A 19,724-nucleotide genomic window follows, 5' to 3' on the forward strand; every position below is an offset into this window, starting at 1 on the left:
TCAGTGACACAATGCTGGGCATGCGAAGGACCCTTTGTGGCAACAGTATCGCTCTTTCTATTAAGGCTGCACTTTGTGGCAACAGTATCGCTCTTTCTATTAAGGCTGCACTTTGTGGCAACAGTATCGCTCTTTCTATTAAGGCTGCCTTGGGCTTGTGGGCATGATGAAAACATATGTACATATAAAGTACATATCAAGCAAGGTATTAACTGAAGTGGATATTTAAGAGAATTAGGTCCTGTGCTTCAGAATTCCCCTTTTCCACTTTGTAGTACACACAGGAGGAGGTTCGGTTCCCAGGTGGATTTTGCTGGGGGATACTATTGACGGCCACGCGCAACACATGATAGAAATAGAAAACAATAGGAGTGCTTTCTTTGGTTTGGGGGGCCGGGGCCGGGGCGGTGCTCCAACTCTCTATGTATGCGGTATTTCTGAAACAAACCGTAACGGAGATGTGTTACCTAAGGTCCATTTCTACCAGGTTGCTCAGCTTTGACGGATAACCATCCAACTGTGCTTATTTACTTTATTTCATGCATATGCGTGAGTGCCTGAGTATATGTACGTGTACCATATGCACGCAAGAGCCCCCAGACATCGGCAGAGGCATCAGATCCCCTTGATGTGGAGTTACAGATGGCTGTGAGTTACCATGTGCATGCTGGGAATCGGACCATGGCCCTCTGCAAGAGCAGCAAGGATTCTTAACTTCCGAAAGCATCTCTCCAGTTCCCTCCTCCCTCCTTTCCTTTCCCCCTCCCTTCTCTCTCTATCTCTCCAGAGTTTCTCTGTGTAACTGCCCTGGCTGTCCTGGAACTCACTCTGTAGACCAGGCTGGCCTCGAACTCACAGAGTTCTGCCTGCCTCTGCCTCCTGAGTGCTGGGATTAAAGGAGTGCACCATCATCACCCAGCTCTCTCTCTTCTCTCTCTCTCTCTCTCTCTCTCTCTCTCCCCTCTCTCTCTCTTTCTCCCTCCCTCCCTCTCAAAATTCCTATTTATATCTGTAGAATCAGCACAGGGCAAAGCATTGGGTTGGGCCAGGAAGTCGGGACTGCATGAGCTAGCTTCCCTGAGCCTTGGTTGTGGGTTCTGCACCTACAGGACTAAGGATGCCCGTTCACTAGGACGGGGAGGATAAAGATGCCTGTTCCACTAGGACGGGGAGGATAAGGATGCCTGTTCCACTAGGACGGGGAGGATAAGGATGCCCGTTCACTAGGACAGGGAGGATAAGGATGCCTGTTCACTAGAACGGGGAGGATAAGGATGCTCGTTTCACTAGGACAAGCAGGACTCTGCAAGCCCAGGTAAAGCTCCTGCTGCCCAGTAAAGGCAATTTCCTCCGTTCCTGCAAAATGCTAATGCCATTTAAACACAGGGTAGACACGCCTGAGATTCAATATGGAAAAAAAATATCCCTGCATATGTAGTCTCAGAGGGAATCTTCAAACGTGCTCAGAAGAAAACAAACAAACAAACAACAACTTTTTCGGCGGATAAAAGGAAGTTTGGGTCGAAGAGAAGAAAAACCCTGGAAGGCTACTTCAGGCACCCTAATAAACCACACATCCGTTCCAGGAAGGTCTCCCAGCAAGGATACTAGAGGCAGGGTCATGCCGCTGAACTCATCAGTAAATCTGAGGGGGGCTAGGCAGACAAACGCGGGAAGGGAGTCGGGCGGGTGGGCGAACTTCCATCCGTCCGTCCGGACGTCCGCCCCAAGTCAATCAGGACAGCACAGGTGTGCTTGCACAAGGGGGGGGGCAGTGACCTGCTTGCTACACCTTCCTACACCTTGCTGCCTTACTCTCCATTCCCAGCATGCAGTGAGGGGACACAATAAAAAAACCCTAGAGTGTAAGTAAAGCGTTCACAGCGACACATGCATGCCATGACCCCCTTTACATTTGGGGCCACTGACTGCGTCATAAATCCCAGTCCATCACGACGACCTACCGAGAAGTCAGTAGGCATTCCGCCCCAGCTTCGACTACTCACCAAACTGGTTAGTTCTGCAGTGCCTCAGGGTTCGGACGGTGTCTGCGATCATGTGCTGAAAGACAGAAGAGGGAGGACAGCAACGGGAGGGTCACTCACTGGAGCAGCAGCACCTTCAGGGGAGCCCAACCCTCTGGGTGCAAGAGAGGAGAGCTGGCCTAGAACTCCCAATCTTCCTGTGTTGGGCTCCTGAGTAGCTGGGGTTACACAGACCTACACCACCAGGTTTGGACAAGATCCCTTCATCTCATACCTGTGTCCCCTACAATAATCCTTTAGATCGCTCTGCCGTGTTCACTTTTCCACAATGTTGGGAAACAGCGTCTTTGGAAGAACTAACCTCCACTATGGATAGTTCCCTTTGTACGGCGGCCAGAATATTATAACAACAGTTGTCACAGTAGGGCCTATCCTCAGGAGAATGCCAGGAACTCCTTACTTCATTTTAAATCAGTATCCAAATATCCCATTATTCAATGATCAACACCATTCATTATCTGGTCTTCCAAGCACCGTCTTCACAGCCTGCCTGCACAGGCCAGACACAGGAGCATCCACAGATGACAGACGGTGAGTTATTGCTAAGAGAATAATGCTAACGCTAAAACCTTCTCACTTAAGATCCAGTGGAATGACAGAAACGCTATTTGAATCTGAAAGTCTGATTAAATTAACCCAGGCTACCGACAGCTTGGCTTATTTGATGCTCCTCCGTGGTGGAGAATTCACCATGGGGCAGTCAGAGGGCACTTGAAGGGGAAATGAGACCTGACTCACGTCTGTGTGAACGTTTTGTTACACTTCCTTCCCCAAATTCTACCCCAATTCCCGGGACAGATTTTCCGTTGTTTCAGTCTGTGGTGTCACGGCAATTCTTACCCTGCGCAGTTCCCAGAAAAGGCTGGGGCTGACATAAGATCTGAGAGATCTGAGTCCCTATTCCCATCTCTGGGTTTTCTGACCAAACAGGAGGCAGACACAGTCAAAGCTCATGCTTGCAATATCGGGGGAAGGAAAGAAAAGGATAGGACCCTCCGCTCCTTCAACGTCTCATGGTTCGAGGTGGAAACATTTAAAGCTGCTGAGGCAGCAAGGGACTTAGCCCAGGGAACAATGGGAATCTTACTGCACTCACGGAATGCTCCTGGATCTGCATGTGGTCTGATTTAATGTGCTGGCCCGCGTCAGCCAGATGAAGATAACACCCTGAGTTATCTGCTGACTCGCTCAAGTTAACATCCACCTCGAGGAACCGATTGCTCGTAAGCTAATTCACATAGGTCCCATTGGTTCATGACTGTGAAATATGATCCTCTATTTTAGCTTCAGTGCTAAGAGACACTCTCTAAAAATACTGTCTCTACGAAGGCTCTCCTGCTCCTGACTGGAACACAGGCTTGAATATGATATGAAATTGATTTTTTTTTTGTCTTTCTAAAAAAAAAGTTCTTTTTCCAATCTGTGGGGGGCCTTTTTGTCTTGCTGTGTCCTTTGCCTTACAGAAGCTTCTCAGTTTCAGGAGGTCCCATTTATTAATTGCCGATCTCAGTGTCTGTGCTACTGGTGTTATGCTCAGGAAGTGGTCTCCTGTACCAATTCGTTCAAGGGTGCCTCCCACTTTCTCTTCTAACAGGTTCAGTGTGGCTGGATTTATGTTGAGGTTTTTGATCCATTTGGACTTAAGTTTTGTGCATGGCCATAGATATGGGTCTATCTGCAGTCTTCTACATGCCAGCATCCAGTTATGCCAGCACCATTTGTTGAAGATACTATCTTTTTCCCATTGTATAAGTTTAGCTTCTTTGTCGAAAATCAGGTGTTCATAAGTTTGTGGATTAATCTCTACCTGTCTATTTATGTGCTGATACCAGGCTGTTTTTAGGACTATAGCTCTATAATAGAGCTTGAAGTCAAGGATGGTGATGCCTCCAGACGTTGCTTTGTTGAGCAGAGTTGTCATGGCTATCCTAGGTTTTTTAATTTCACATCTGACAGAGGGCTGATCTCCAAAATTTACAAAGAACTCAAGAAGCAAGTCTCCAAAACACCAAAGGATCCAATTAAAAAGTGGGGGACTGAACTAAATAGAGAATTCTCAATAAAGGAGTCTAAAATTTCTGAGAGACACTTAAGAAAGTGATCAACATCCTTAGCCATTAGGGAAATGCAAATCAAAACAACATTTTACTTCTGTCAGAATGGCTAAAATCAAAAACACCAATGACAGTTTATGTTGGAGAGGATGTGGAAAAAGGGGAATACTCGTCCATTGCTGGTGGGAGTGCCAACTTGTACAGTCACTTTGGAAATCAGTATGGAGATTACTCAGGAAAATGGGAATCAGTCTACCACAAGACTCAGCAATTCTACTCTTAAGCATATACCCAAAAGATTCCCATTCACACAACAAGAATTCCTGTTCCATTATGTTCATAGCAGCATTATATGTAATAGCTAGATACTGGAAGCAACCTAGATGCCCCTCACCTAAAGAGTGGATAGAGAAAATGTGGTACATTTACACACTGGAGTACTACTCAGAGGAAAGAAAAAACAAAGGAATCTTGAAATTTGCAGGCAAATGCATGGCACTAGAAGAAATCATCCCGAGTGAGGTAACCCAGTCACAAAAAGACAAACATGGTATGTACTCACTCATACATAGATTTTAGATATGGATCAGGGGAGTGTCAGGCTACAATCCCAGTGTCAGTGAGTCTGGGAAACAGGGATGTTCCTAAGAGAGATGCATGATACCCCAGAGAAGTGGAATGAGGCAAGATCTCCTGAGCAGATTAGGAACATTGGGGGAGGGGAGAGGGGACAAGGAAAAAGAGAGGGGGATAAGAGGAGGGGAGAAGAAGGCATGAGGGAGCAGGAAGGTTGAATTGAGATAAGAATAGAGGAGAGCAGGATGAGAAATGCCATAATAGATCAAGTCATTATAGGTTTGAGGAGAGGGCTGACACTAGTGAGATCTCCAGCGATCTACAAGGATAACACCAACTGGCAAACTAAACAATAGTGGAGAGACTACATTAATGGCCCCTCCCTGATGATAAGATTGATGACTACCTTATATGCCACCCTAGAACCTTCATCCAGTGACTGATGGAAGCAGAGACAGATACCCACAGCTAAACACTGAACTGAACTTCTGGAACCCAGTAACAGAGATGGAGGAGTGATGAGCAAAGGGGTCATGACCGTGCTGGTAAAACCCACAAAGACAGCTGACCGGATAAGGGGGAGCTCTTGAAGCCCAGACTGATGCCTGAGAGGCCAACAGGGGACTTATCCAGACTCCATGAATGTAGCATCAGTAAGGAGGCCTCAGAAATCTCTGGGGCCTTGGGTAGTAGATCATCAGTGTTTACCATGGCACACCAATGAACTCTGGGAGCCCATTCTACATTTCTACATGGAGGGATGGTCTCTCAACCTGGACACATGGGGAAGGGCTTAGGTCCTGCCCTGGATGAAATGACAGGTTCTGGAGATCCCCACAAGGAGGGCCTCACCCTCCCTGGGGAGTGATGAGGGGATTGGGTGGGAGGCTGGGGAACAAGGGAGGAGGGGTGGGAGAGGGAGCTGGGATTGACATGTCAAGCATGCATGTTTCTAATTTAAACAGAAACATATATTGAGATATCCCAGGCCTTTTTTATATCATTTCTAAAGAGAAGAAACTATAGTAATGGTGGCCGGGTCCTCAAACCACTTGAAGAGGGTAGAAACAGTGGTCAGAAACATCCCATGATGCTTTCCATTAGAGCCTGTATGGAACCGTTATTTCATTGCTGATCTGAGGAGAAACCACACAAGGAACGTAGCCGCTATTCTCTTTAGGGGAAAGGAGTACAGTGACTTTCCTGCATCCCCACGAACACTTCCAGGCTGGTGGCATGCTATGTCCCCGGATCTTCACACAAGCCCTACAGCGCTCTTTTGGTGATTTGAAACAGACAACATGGGGCAGGAGACAAAGTAAATCATGACTGACAGCTTCGTATCCCTGTGGTCATTTGTAAGTACCAAACACTTAGGCTGAGAATTCTGGTGACTGAGACTTTGCCTGCTAACGGGAACACTGGTTGGGGGGATTCTGGGGGGGGATCACAGAACAATATAAAACAATTGAAAAAAATCCCTACACATTCCCACTAACTGCCATGTGGGCTTCACTGCAGCAGGCAAAACAACTGAGCTCTGATTCTAAAACATGCAGGACAGAGAGAGAGAGAGAGAGAGAGAGGGAGGGAGGGAGGGAGGGAGGGAGGGAGAAGCCATGAAGTTTACATACCAGCTTTTCAAAATTGACGAGATTATCCAGGAACGTTTTATTTCCTTCATGAATAAATGTTACATCTGCAAGTTAAAAAAAAAAGATAAAATACACTATTAGGAAGAAATTGTGAAGCAACAAAATTGCTCAGGAACAATGCAGTCTATGCTTTTTTTTTTTTTTTTTCTTAAGCATGTTTGACAAGGTGATTTGAAACTGAACCTATATAACATCTGATATAAGAGTGTAGAGGGTCTCCGTGCTCTCATGAGGTCAGGTCAACTATTTCTGTGGGTTTCTCTAGCACAGTCTTGGCTCCCTTGCTCATCGTCTCTCCTCCCTCTTCGCAACTGGATTCCGGGAGATTGGCTCCAGCCGTGGGTGCCTATTTCTGCTTCCATCAGCTACTGGGCGAAGGCTCTAGGGGTGGTAACCAAGTCATGGGCATCAAAGTCAGCCTCTCCAGTCGTAAAGCTGGGGAACCAGCACTGGACTGAACCAAGCCCTCTGAGCGTGGGTGCCAGCTAGGAGGCCTGGGCAGTCTAAGGGACCTCTAACAGTGAAGCCAGGGTTTATCCCTAGATCACAAATGGACTGTGGGAGCCCATTCCCTATGGAGGGTTACTATTGCAGCCCAGATATGGAAAGGAGGGCCTGGGCCCTCCCCCAAATGATGTGACGAACTTTGATAATCTCCCATGGAGGGCCTCACTATCCCTGGGGAGTGGGTGGGGCGGTGGGTAGGGGGGGTCGGTGGGAAGTAAGGGAGGTCGAGAGAATGGGGGGATGGAAACATAAATAAGATTGTTCTTTAAAAAAAGTGTATAGGGTGGCGTAGCTTTCCTGAACTAGTTTACATTCATGGAGAAGAAGAGCCGGTTTTAAATTGTGCGACACCAAGTGCAATTTTTGTAATTTAATTGGTCCATTGTGACTTCAGGCCAAAAGACTGACCAGAAAATAACTGAATATTCACAAGCGACAGGGACTTAATGTCTATATATTTGCATTAGAAAAAAAAATCCCTCTTAGCCGGTGTAAATGGGACTTGCTTTAGTGAAAACGGTCTAGATTCAGCTTTTCCAAGTTTACATTAAAAATCATGGAGAAATTAAAAGAGTTGGGCTGCCAAAGCCTGTGTATCAGTATCACGAGTGATTTGCCTGGCAGAGAGGCAGCATGGCTGATGAAGATAAAACAGGGAAGGTAAATTTGGTTTGAGACTCGCTAGATTTAAAGCGGCCAAGGATCTGGGGTCCAGTTCAGTGGCCATGCCTGTGTTTAGTAGTGAGGGCCTGGGTTTTTCCCACTGCCCCAAAGAAACAAACAAAAAACAATAGACAACAACAACAAAACCGAAATTTTAAAAAAAAAACCTTCACTTTTGGCAAAGAGGGACTCCTCAAGAGATAAAGGTTTCACTAAAGCAAGTCCCACTTACACTGGCTAATGCAAATATATAGACATTAAGTGTGAGTGAGTGTGCGTGCAAGTATGAGTGTGTGTATGAGTGTGTGCATGTATGAGAGAGTATGCGTATGTGAGTATAAGTGTGTGAGTGTGTCTGTGTGTGCAAGTATGAGTGTGTGTGTGAGAGAGAGTATGAATGAGTATGAGTATGTGTGAGAGAGCATGAGTATGTGAGTGTAAGTGTGTGAGCATCTGTGAGTATGTGTGTCTGTGTGTGCAAGTATGAGTGTGTGTGTGTGAGAGAGAGTATGAATGAGTATGAGTATGTGTGAGAGAGTATGAGTATGTGAGTATAAGTGTGAGTGTGTGTGCAAGTATGAGTGTGTGTATGTGTGAGAGAGTATGAGTGAGTTTGTATGAGACAGAGCATGAATGAGTATGTGAGTATAAGTGTGTGAGTGTGAGTGAGAGTGTGTGCAAGTATGAGTGTGTGAGTGTGTGAGGGTATGTGTGAGTGTGTGTGAGTACGTGCACACGTGTGTCTCAAGCTACTGTGGACTGGTGAACAGGAAGCTGGGGAGGTGACGAAGGGGCAGAGCCTGGCATGAGGGGAAGGAAGGCTTTAGCAGCTGAAGGAGCTACTATTACCACAGGAACCATGGGAGGTCTAACCCCTCCAGCTCACACAGGTCCCGAGTTCACCCTCTTCCCATCTTCTAAATGAAAGCAATTGAAATAGAAGTCAGAGGGAGGCCCGTCATTAAATATTCTACTGGTTACCCTAAAATAGTTCAAATAGCCATTCAATCAAAACACCCGAAAATTAAAGTTGCTTATTTCAAAAGTGCCCAGTGGTAGGCGTGATACACATTATTATGTTTTTCTTTCCTTTTTGAAGACGGGGTTTCATGTAGGCAGGTCTCCAAGTAGGTCTAGACCTGGGGATGACCTTGAACTCCTGATCTACCTAGTCATACCTCTGGAGTGCTTGGATTTTTTTTTAGGCCTGCACCACCATGACAGGCTTATGCACTGCTGAGGACTGAATGCCTCCTGTGTGCGAGGCCAGCACCCTACCAACTGAGCTACACCCTCAACCATCATCTTATTTTTCTTTGGAAACTATCCCAGATAAGAGTGAAAGCTTTAAATTAAAGGTATTAATACCGACAAAAGAAAAAAAAATAAGTGCTTATTTAAACCCAGAAAGGTTTCTGGTGTAAAGAAAAGACGTGTTTAATCGTCAACTGCTTCTTCTGGAATGGGCGAATGTAGCTTCAACGGAGGAAGTTTGTTTTGCTGCCACCGAGAGGTCCAGACTCATCAGGGCAGAAGTCTGCATACATGCTCAGGTGAGCGTGTTCCTGCGTGAGGTGTCAGAAGCAGCTAAGGAGCAGGAGGACCGCTCCTTTCCAGGATAAAGGGACACTGTGATTGGAGACAGCGTCGTACAGGCATTTATTGTTTCAAGGTTCCCTTATTCAATTCAATCCCCTCCCCACATGTCTTTCTCATCTTCTACGGTTCCCCTTTGTGCTTAAGCAATTCCAAGAGCTACTTCCCACCAGTCACCGCTGGCCCTCAGCCGTGCTTTGAAACCGTATCCGTGGCCCTGCATAAACATGCCAACTCGAGTAAGTACAGAAAGGAAGAAGGCAAATAAACCTCTCAACTATAATTTTGGCATTTCAGTCTCTCCTTCCTTGACCCACTTGTCTTGAGCAGGTTCCCCAGCCCGCACACAACGTACGCTGTGTGCCTTTCAATCGTCCTAACAGCATTTCCTTGTTTGACAGCCGTTCTAGCTCCACGCGGGATGAGGGCTAACACGTGCCTTTCAGAGAGGAACAGACACCCTAGTCCTCCGGGACAGGCAGAAGAGGGAATGCCAGCTTATCTGTCAGCTGGGATGGAAGGGGGAGGGGGAGTCAGGGAGGATGGCCAGGCCACGTCAGCCAGCAATGCAACTCCTCTCCAGAATCACTTAAGAGGCCGGTCAATGGAGCCTGATTCTGCAGACATTATCTCTGAGAGGCAGAGGTCGGATGAGGGCGTCTGTCTACAAACCCCCCCAAAGCAAGTGAAATGTGGCCAAGGAACATTTCCCCCAACTCCTTTTCCCTGGGGTACGCGTAAGGTCAGGGGTTCAGGCCAGATTCTATAGTCTTCCCTCCCACCGATGCCCCGTCTGACAGATTACTGAGATGTCAGCAAGTCAAACTGACATGTTTCACATGAAAAGAGAGCTCCGTGGTAAATGCGGAGCTGTCAGATACCTTCCCAGCTAGGTCCTGCTTCCTGGAGACAGAAAGAATACTTTGTAGCACCAGTTTCCACGTGCTGTGTAGCTTCTGCCAAACGACAGGATTTCTCACACTTCAGTACCCTGTGCACTGATGTCCTCTGAAACTCGCATGGAAACAGACAACTGCTGGCCCTTTGGGCTCTGTATGCTAGCCTTATAATTACATAAGTTACACATGGCATTAAAGGAAATAATAGAGGGCTGAGGAACAAAGCCATATAAACACACGAGTTTCTAGACACAATGTTTTAACCCTATTCAACTATGCATTCTAGACATTAAAAAAAACTGGGTATTTGAAAAACAACTCCATGCAAATACAGAAGTAAAAAAGTTGAGGCTACTACAGGATATTAACTGAGAGTCCCATTTTTTTCCTGCCGTAGTTAGAAAGAGACATACATACACTGCATCCCATAGCAGATAGGAGATCATTACCTTTGAGCAATAGGGGCATGAACGGGATTTTTGGCGGCTTCATCTTTTTGAATGCATCCCTGTAGGCTTTGTGGTTTAGGGAAGGATCCTGCCAACCAAGCAGATCACACAGAGGAAGAAAAAAAATCAATGTGATATAGAAGCAATTCTGGATCAACATCTGCTGTACAATTTGAACATGATTAGACACCGATAGCTTCTTCCTAAGAATGAGGCGGAAAAAGGTTTCCTTGGAGAGTAAACGCACTAATTAGGGTAGCAAATCCAGGCAATGCGTGGAATTCAAGTTATTGGTTTACAATAATGGGAGGTGACTGCAAAAAGAGACAGACACCTTCTGATTGCCCTATCATTTTCCTCAAATAGGACTGCCAAGCGTAGTTTCCTCTGCATAATTTCTACCACAAGGTAACCTCAGAGTCTTTTGTTAATTCCACTGCAAAGGAAAACTGCCCTCGGAACACAAAGATAATGCCAAATTCTAGAAACAAGCTACAGACCATGTATATAGACCTAAGAAACAATAAGTGGGGGGGGGAGATTAGTGCATAGCACACTAATTACTCACCAAGTCTACTTTCATGTTGTAAAAAAGAAAATGCCTTGTGAAAAAAAATATGGATTTCACAGGGAGAGGAGGCAGTATTAATGGACATCACACTTCATAACTTACCTCCATCTAACTATTTGTTTATCTATCATCTATCCATCTACCTACCTACTTACCATCTATCTATCTATCATTTATTCTTAAATTTTTAAATTAAAAAAATTGAAACTTTGTCCCTTTGCTCCTTCCCTTTCTTCCACCCAATCCTTCTCTTGAACCCGCCCCCTTGTTCGCTTCCAAATTCATGCATGGCCTCTTTTTCTTCAATGTATATGTGTGTGTATATAAAACATCTTGTGTGTGTATTCCCAAATACATAAATACAACCTGCTCAAGCTACATAATGCTCCCTGCATGTATATGACTTTAGGGCTGATCACCTGGTATTGGGCAACCAACTGATTGGGTCTTCCCTTGGGGAGATTAGTTCTCCACTCTCAATATTCTCTAGTTACCTTCGTTCTTTGTCTAGAGTTGGGATCTGATGGGGGAAGTCCTTCTGTGTATATGTTTGTCCCATTGGTTGATAAATAAAGCACTGCTGACCAATAGGGAGGCAAAATAGGTGGGACTAGGAGTCGGGGAGGATTCTGGGAAATGTAGTCAAGAGTAGAAGAGTCTGTCATGTGATCCCCGGAAGAGAGGCTGCATGAGGCTGTGTACTTGGTAAGATAAGGCCTTATAAAAATATATATATATTAGTGATTATGGGTTAATAATTAAGTCAGAGCTAGCCGATAAGAAACCATAGCAAACGGCCAACAGCTTCATAATTAATATAGTGTCTCGTGTGTTATTTGGGGGCAGAGACAGCGGCGTGACCCAGGCAGCTGGTGGGAAAGAAATCACGTTACAGGGGTCCCTTGAGATTTTTTCCCCCTTTCTGTGTTAGCATGGCCATTTTTAAGACGGAATCTTATTTCATAGTCCAGGCTGGTCTGAAACTTGCAATTTTTCTGCCTCAGCCTCCCAAAGTACTAGGATTCTATCACCACGCTAAACTCAAAACTGTAACTATAGAGGCAAGCAGCCAGTTTAGGCGTTGGTAGCACAAAGAACAGTAAGCTGAACCCTGACCTTGGAAGGAAATAGCACTAATGATGGGTGATGTCCTTCTGTACATATGGTTCCCTTATTGGTTGATGAATAAAACACTGATTGGCCAGTAGCCAGGCAGGAAGTATAGGCGGGGTGACCAGAGGAGGAGAATTCTGGGGGGAGGGAGGCAGAGAGACGCTGCCAGGGAGACAGCCAATTAGCCACTGAAAAGAGTAACATGCGGGAGCATTCTCTGGCAAGATAAGACCGAGTGGAAATACTTAGATCAGTAAAAATGGGTTAGTAATTAAGAGAGAGCTAGCCAATAAGAGGCCTGAGTCATAGGCCAAACAGTTTATAATTAACATAAGTCTCAGTGTGTTCATTTGGGGGCTGAATGGCGATGGGACCAGGATGAAAACAAACTCCGTCTACACACTAATATTAGTTTGAAGAATATGTCCCCTTTACTTACCGTTAAGCTTTCAAGTTCAGAGAAAAGTTTCTTAAACTTCCCAGGAATTTTCTTAGAACAAAACAAAACAAATCTACAGTCAGCAAAGGTCATGGAAGGTTGCAACTTTGAGAAGTGGCATTAAGGGACATTGGCACTGAGTTCTTCTTATTCACGACGCATTACTGAGCGTAAATATCTGTCTGTCATGGGGCCCTGCCTTGATTTTGTCTCATTATATAGTTCTCATCACCCCACCCCCACAACATGACCATCGTTAGGCATGTTGCTAAAAATGTCTTGGCAGCCACACGATAAAGGAGTCTAGTTGGGTAGACGCTCTACACACCGGCAGTTACTTAACGAACACGGGCTTCAGTTTTCCATCCCATCTTTGATGAATGTGCTCACCCTTGCAATAGCCCAACAAAGTGGGAAATAGCAACATTGGCCGGGTGCTTTTATTTGTTTTTTTATAGAAATGGCAACACTACATGCACAGCAGAGGCCGGATAACAAAGATGGTTTGAAAATCTTACGTGACTCAGCTTGTACCTTAGGGGATGGAATCACCGAATCTGAAGTGCAACAGGAGGTATGTAAGATGAAGACGACAGGAGAGGGAAGGTGTGTCTGGGCCATCCTCCCAGACCACCAGCAGGAGAAGACACGGAGTCTTTCACACTGCCTCAGTGGCCTGTCATAGAAAGATGACCTAGCCAAGGGTCTGTGACGTCTGCCCACCGCCCGAGGCCCCTCTCCAGCTGTGTGTTTAGTGTGAGTTGGCATCCTCTCTGGTCTCAGCCTTCAGCGATAACCCATGAAACAGATACAGCTGTCCATGGTTGCTTAGCGGATTCCGGGTATTAACGCTAACAAGGAATCTTAAGATAATAATAATAACTATTATTACTATTATTAATATCAAGATCTTCCAGAGAGGTTTCATTAGCAAATGGAGTCAAATTAATGACAGCAAGTTCGTAATAACTAAGCTTTAAGACCGCTTAATTTTTCAGTGTGATACTCTTGACTCGGTTGTAGTTTAACCTACCTGGAAATGGCTGCTCCCCAAAACATAAAAATACAAAATGCAGACTTTTGTAATTATTTCCAGTCTTTCCTTTGAGCCATACCTCAGTCTGTTGGACATCCTCATGAATGTCCCAGTGGTGACTCAAAGCCAAACTGGTTTACCCAGAGGTCAGCTAAGAGCCAAATCTGGCCCAGAGACTATATTTTGCAAATCAGCTTTTATGGGAACACTCCCATGGCCATCATTCATTCATTCATTCATTCATTCATTCACTAACTATGGCTGTTGCAACAGAGTGTGAGGGTTAAGTCTTTGCAATGGAGACCGTATCGTCAGTTTGTTTTAAAAAAAAAAAAATCTGCTGATCCCTGTTTACCCTCCTCAAGCCTACGTCTTTCCTTTTATCTGATAACACTATCACTTTCCTTTGACTCTGAGGTCCTGTGGTCACCTCTACTGGAATGCACAGTTACTTTGGCAACTTTGAAAAGCTACGCACGCCAATGTGGATGGACATGTCCAAGGCCTGCAGGGGAGGGGGGGAGGGAGAGGCACTGAAGCTTAATAACTTCGCCTCTGCATGCACCCTCCACTCTCAAGCCAGTAAGCACCCTATTCATCTCTGTGCACGCCTCGCTCCACAGGCCAGACTGGAGGCAGCACGGAGCTAGAGCTGCCTTCAGGGAATGCAGAGGAGGGTGAAGAGAAATTAAAAAAAAATTTTTTTCAAAAGTCTTTTCCAGACACTTTAGAGACCCATGCTAAAGATCATTTGAGGGACCACTTGATAGAAATGGTTCCCAACCACCCGCCCCCCATCCACCCCGCCCCCCAACCCCTGTCACAGCCCTACTACAAATACTTTCAGCCAAGCAGAATTTGTCCCACACCCACAACCCAACTCCCAAGAGCAAAGCCCCAGGCTCACCTCCCAGGTCTGTGACAGCCGACTCACGGAGGCAGTGTTGAGACCCATCACGATAGCAAAGAAAGAGTTCAGGTTCTGCTGGGCTTTGCAGCTGTGAATAAAGGAGAGCGGGGATGAGAAAACATGCTGGCAACACAGTGGGCAGTCACCGGTAGAGCCCCGTGACTCCTGGGACACAGCTTCAGCAGATGGCACACCTGTGGCCATCCAGGGAGAGGAACGGATGCCCCAAGTGTTTCTAATGCGGAAAAAAAAAAAAAGATTTATGTCTCCTGGGCTCCTCTCTGCCCCCTCCACTACCCCAAATCCTTCCAGACACTGCAGGAGACCCCTCCCCTGCTAACATCCATTTGTGGCACATTTATGATTTCAGCGGTGACGCCTGGAAAATCGGCAGGTCTCCTCAGATTTTAGTACCCGTGCTTTTCCTGTATCTGGCCGATGCATCTCTCTCACCTTGGGGGTCTAAGTTCTCTCATTCATTCAAACATAACATTCTTTCCTAGCAACAAAATGGACACCACACTCTCTGTCCATCTGTCCGTCTGTTTGTCCATCTGTCCGTCCATCCATCCATCCATCAATCCATGCATCCATCCTCTGAGTGTATGGCGTACATTATGGGATAGCCCTCCACCTTTCTAATTTATAAAGGTAAGAAACTAATAAGGAGCATAGACAGTAGATTCAGAAGTCAAAGAAGGTTATTGTCTACTACAATGAGAGTTCAATACCAGCCTAAGAAATACAGGAGACCTTGCCTCTTAAAAAAAAAAAAAAAGAAGGGCCGGGCGGTGGTGGCGCACGCCTTTAATCCCAGCACTCGGGAGGCAGAGGCAGGTGGATCTCTGTGAGTTCGAGGCCAGGCTGGACCGACGGCCTCCAAAACAATACAGAGAAACCCTGTCTCGTAAAAACCAAAAAAAAAAAAAAAAAAGAACATGTTCATAATTTTATTTTTTTTTACTTAGTTTTCCTAGTGTAGCCCCTGCTAGTTTCAGTTCTTCCCAGTCACTCAGAAATGCTGCAAGAGGAATCTTTTGTTTTATGCAACTTTTCAGTTATTCGTGAATTTTTTTCCCCATTAGGTTTCCAGCTATGACATGGTGGTACAGAAGCTACAAACATGGAAAGTTGTTTTTTTTGCTTTTTGTTTGTTTGTTTAGTTTTGAGAAAGAGCCTTCTTATGCAGCCCGGGCTGCACTGGAACTTGCTATAAAGCTCGGACTGGCCTCAGCTTCACAGTGCTGGAAAACTGTACCACCACGCACTGTGAATGCCAGCTAGAGGTTCCCACGCACACTGTCTTCCAAAGCTGCAACATTTTATTGGCACTAGAACGAATGAGAATGTGCTGTGTCCTGGCAGGTCCTGTCTGCCTCGTGGATCAGACCTTGCTCCAGTCCAACTATACCTGGGCTCCGAGTCGGGAAAGAAAAGTTCTCTCCCTGTGAAGAGGGGGGCTGGAGCGACCCTGTTGCCTGCACACCTACAGCAGGGAGGTATCTGGGGACCAGCGGGCACATCGCTGCCAACCCCCCCCGCTCTGGCTGGTCCCCAAGTCTGTCCGGTTCTGATGCAGCCTTCGGTTATCTGGGTATGAGGCCCCTGGAGCCCAGTCTTGCTGGTTTTTCCTCTTGTCAACCTCCACACGCCCAAAGGGTCTTTGAGGGGCATCATCTATGGTCTATGAACGCACTGAAGGAAGTCTGTCTGTGACTACTTCTGAGTCTCTTCTGCCTCAGGCCGAGCCCTGACTTCACCTCCCTGCCACTCACTTCCCTCAAGCTATCCGACGACGGTTCACAACAGCCAGAAAAGCCAGAGTTAGCGCAATCTCTTGATGGAATGTTCGAAATCCCGGGTGGAGCTCCTGTCAAGGGAAACTGCCCCAGTCCACCGGCGGAAGATACTTCCCACCCCTGAGTCCTCACACACAAGGCAGCCCTACAGGTTACTGCTGGTGTCAGAGAGGATGCTCCTTAAGGATGAGTACACAATGACTCATTTGTTTCCTTGTGTCTATCCAACGGCTTAATGCACAGCAAGCCATGCACATAAAATCTATACACACACGCTCTCTCTCTCTCTCTCTCTCTCTCTCTCTCTCTCTCTCTCTCTCTCTCTCTCTCTCACACACACACACACACACACACACACACACACACTCTCTCTCTCTCTCACACACACACACACACATACCATCTGAATTTTTTTTAAAAGGAAATTAAATTAATGCAGACACAATTCCTGAACGAGACAAATTGATTCTGAGCAGGAATCAGATGCCAATCAGGCCTGGAATCCTGTTACCATGGTCCATTCATCCCGAGATAAGAAGAGCAGCCTGGCTGCCTGACGCTAAGCATTCCAGTCCAGCAACCATCCCTTTGTCTGCTTGAGGAAAGAAAATCCACTCAATCCACAGAGGTGGGGGATGGGGACGGTGAGGAGGAGGGAGGCATGAATATGCAAATCGGGATGCCTCAGGCAGGGGAAGGCCTGCTTCCCCGATTGTGGAGATGGCTGTTTCCCCTTGGTTCTTCCTATGGCGGTGTGATTATAGGGAATTCAACTTTTACGTTTCAGTTGGCATTCTGTTCCATGGGCTAGGACAGAGACCCGCGTTATAAATAATTCAGGAGCATGGAGCTATAGGGAGGAGGCACGGATACATTTCATTCCCCCTAGGTTAGAGCTCACACTGGGGAAGGAGCTGGGTGGTACCACATTACACCTCGGAACATGGATGTCCTCTTGCATATCACATCCTAAGAAGCCTTTTAAACCATGACAGCCACCTTCAGGGATCTTGGGGCCCGTTTTAGAGCACACTGGCTGAGTTAACAAGCAAACAAAACTACTAACAAGAGAAAAACCCTACTACTCAGCACAAGAGTGTCAGTCCAGGGTGTAGACCTGTGTTAACTGCTCTTCCATCTGATCATGGCAGACCTCAGACAGGTGCTCCCTCAGTCTCTCCCTTCTGGGGTCTCTTGGCCAGTTTCCCTTCCACACACGGGCTGGCTTTCCTAAAGCACATTCTGACCCTATCAGTCTCTTGGCCACAGACTTTCCACCGATCCCTTCTGCCTCCTCCATCGATGCTATCTGCCTTTGCCCGCCAGTCTCCTACAACTTCCTTCTCAACCCCACACCATGCTCATCATACCCACGGAGGTACCCTCCATGGAAAACGGAACCCTCCGCTCTTCTTACCCAGAATGCAGAGAGAGAGAGAGTAACGGATGCTCCTCCCGTCACCCCTGTTTCCGCTCTCAACGCCCATACTCCTGAGACGCAGCCTTCCCGTCTTCGAAGCCAGGACAGACTCCAACCCCACACCAGACCCTCCCTCACTCTGTGCTACAGAGCACCTTGTGGCCTGAAGCCTGATTTCCCAAAAGACCTCAACCAGACACACACACACACACACACACACACACACACACACACACACACTAAGTGATCACACTGCACTTTCTGAGCAAGCCAGGCCGACACTTACATCCAGCCCTCCACAGGTTCCAGGGCTGTAGGTTTAGGCAGATCAGGTACCGTGCAGTTAGTTAATCCCACATGGCTGCATCTACACTGACTGCAGGGGCTACATTCCTCGTCCTGATTCCCCGGACAACTCAGTGTTAATGGCAGTTTCTTGCTGGCTAAACTTTCCCTGGAGGGTTACAGAAGTCTTTCCTGCCCATTTCCATCCCTGTAAGTGACTGTGTCCCATCTTCCCCTGTAGGCATTTTGGCCATTCACACACACACATGGGTGACAAGATACCAGCTAGCCTGCCTTCTTCCTTCCCTCTGTCCCTCCCTCCCTGCTCTCTTTCTCACTTTCTGCCTTTTAAAACAACCTAACAATGATGCTGAAGATCCAGTATGGTATAGCTTACCAGCAGCTCAAGCCCCAGCAAGGCCACAAGTTTCTCTCTCTCTCTCTCTCTCTCTCTCTCTTTTTGGTTTTTATGAGACAGGCTTTCTCTGTATTGTTTTGGAGGCTGTCGGACCAGCCCGGCCTTGAACTCACAGAGATCCGCCTGCCTCTGCCTCCTGATTGCTGGGATTAAAGGCGTGCGCCACCACCGCCTGGCCACAAGTTTCTCTTACGCAGCCTTTTTTCCTTCTAATTCTGTCTTTTCCCTTCTCTCTCACCTCACTGTCCCCCCCCCCCACACCGACATAGCCTGTCCTAGGTGAGAGGCCATGCCGCATTGGACCAGAACATGCCTGTAACAAAGAAAAGCACCGGGACTTTGGTAGCCAGGGGCCTAACTCTGAGGTGTTCTGGTGCTAGGTTTTGGAGACCACTGGAGCTCAGCTTCCTGAAAGTTCCTTAAGGCCCACTCTGTTGAAGGCACAGGAGCTTTCCACAGGCTGGGAGGCCACTTGTTCTGACCACTTTCCACTGGCCTTGTGGCTCCTTAACCCAGGGACGGTTCAGGTTGGGGACACCCCTTACGTTCCAGGGATATTTGGTCATTTCCAGACTTAGGGGACGCTCTACTCAAGTGGACACTGGCCCCTGTCTGTATCTTGGTCCTGGGCCCAGTCATGGGTTCCAAATTTTCTGTACCAACAGACACTGCTTTGGTCTGTCTGAGGGCTAACTTAAGAAGCTCCCACTAGGAAACCGGTGATTATCCTTTGCCTTTCAATGAGCATCTGGCCTCAATATACATTGAACAAACAGCTACCGCAGGCCCAGATTTGGAAGTGATTTATGTAAACAAACTCCATAAGACTAAAGGGATGATGGATGGAAGCGTGGTCCGAGGCCCCCTCTCCCATAAAACTCACAGGTCACTTTCATCTTTTTCAAGGCTCTGGCTTACAGCAGAACTCAAGAGCCAGAATGCCGGCCAGCCGCCATTTCTGCTGGGGCCTCCAAACTTGTGTCTGCTCCTGACTGAGACAGCGCAGAACTTTTTTTTTTTTTTTGTCTTACTTGTGCTTATGCCTCCCCATACCTAGAAGATCCTGCTTTTATCTTTAGTAGCTAAGAGGCAAAAGCATTTCAGGTTGGCTGACTCCATCTACGGACACATCCAAACTCGTCATGGATACACAGATCACTAGGTTGAGACTTACAGATATTTAAACCTATTTTGGATACGGAAATATTGTTTATGCTGTTCTACTGTATGGAGAAGGTGGCTCTGGAGTTGGGTTTCAGTCAACCTCCAAAGTCTCTGCTCTACGTCAG

General features: G+C 46.8%; 1 protein-coding gene across 1 annotated transcript in view; it reads right to left on the minus strand.

Annotated features, from left to right (window-relative positions):
- Rapgef5 (Rap guanine nucleotide exchange factor 5) overlaps nucleotides 1–19,724 on the minus strand; it is a 225,919-nt gene that overhangs the window by 5,509 nt on the left and 200,686 nt on the right. Inside the window, 5 exon segments of the mRNA XM_040742315.1 lie at nucleotides 2,007–2,061; nucleotides 6,310–6,374; nucleotides 10,445–10,532; nucleotides 12,568–12,618; nucleotides 14,511–14,601. Coding sequence (XP_040598249.1) covers nucleotides 2,007–2,061; nucleotides 6,310–6,374; nucleotides 10,445–10,532; nucleotides 12,568–12,618; nucleotides 14,511–14,601 — 350 coding nt within the window.

The sequence above is a fragment of the Mesocricetus auratus genome, unplaced genomic scaffold, assembly GCF_017639785.1.
Source record: "Mesocricetus auratus isolate SY011 unplaced genomic scaffold, BCM_Maur_2.0 Super-Scaffold_15014, whole genome shotgun sequence".
NCBI classification, from domain to species: Eukaryota; Metazoa; Chordata; class Mammalia; order Rodentia; family Cricetidae; genus Mesocricetus; species Mesocricetus auratus.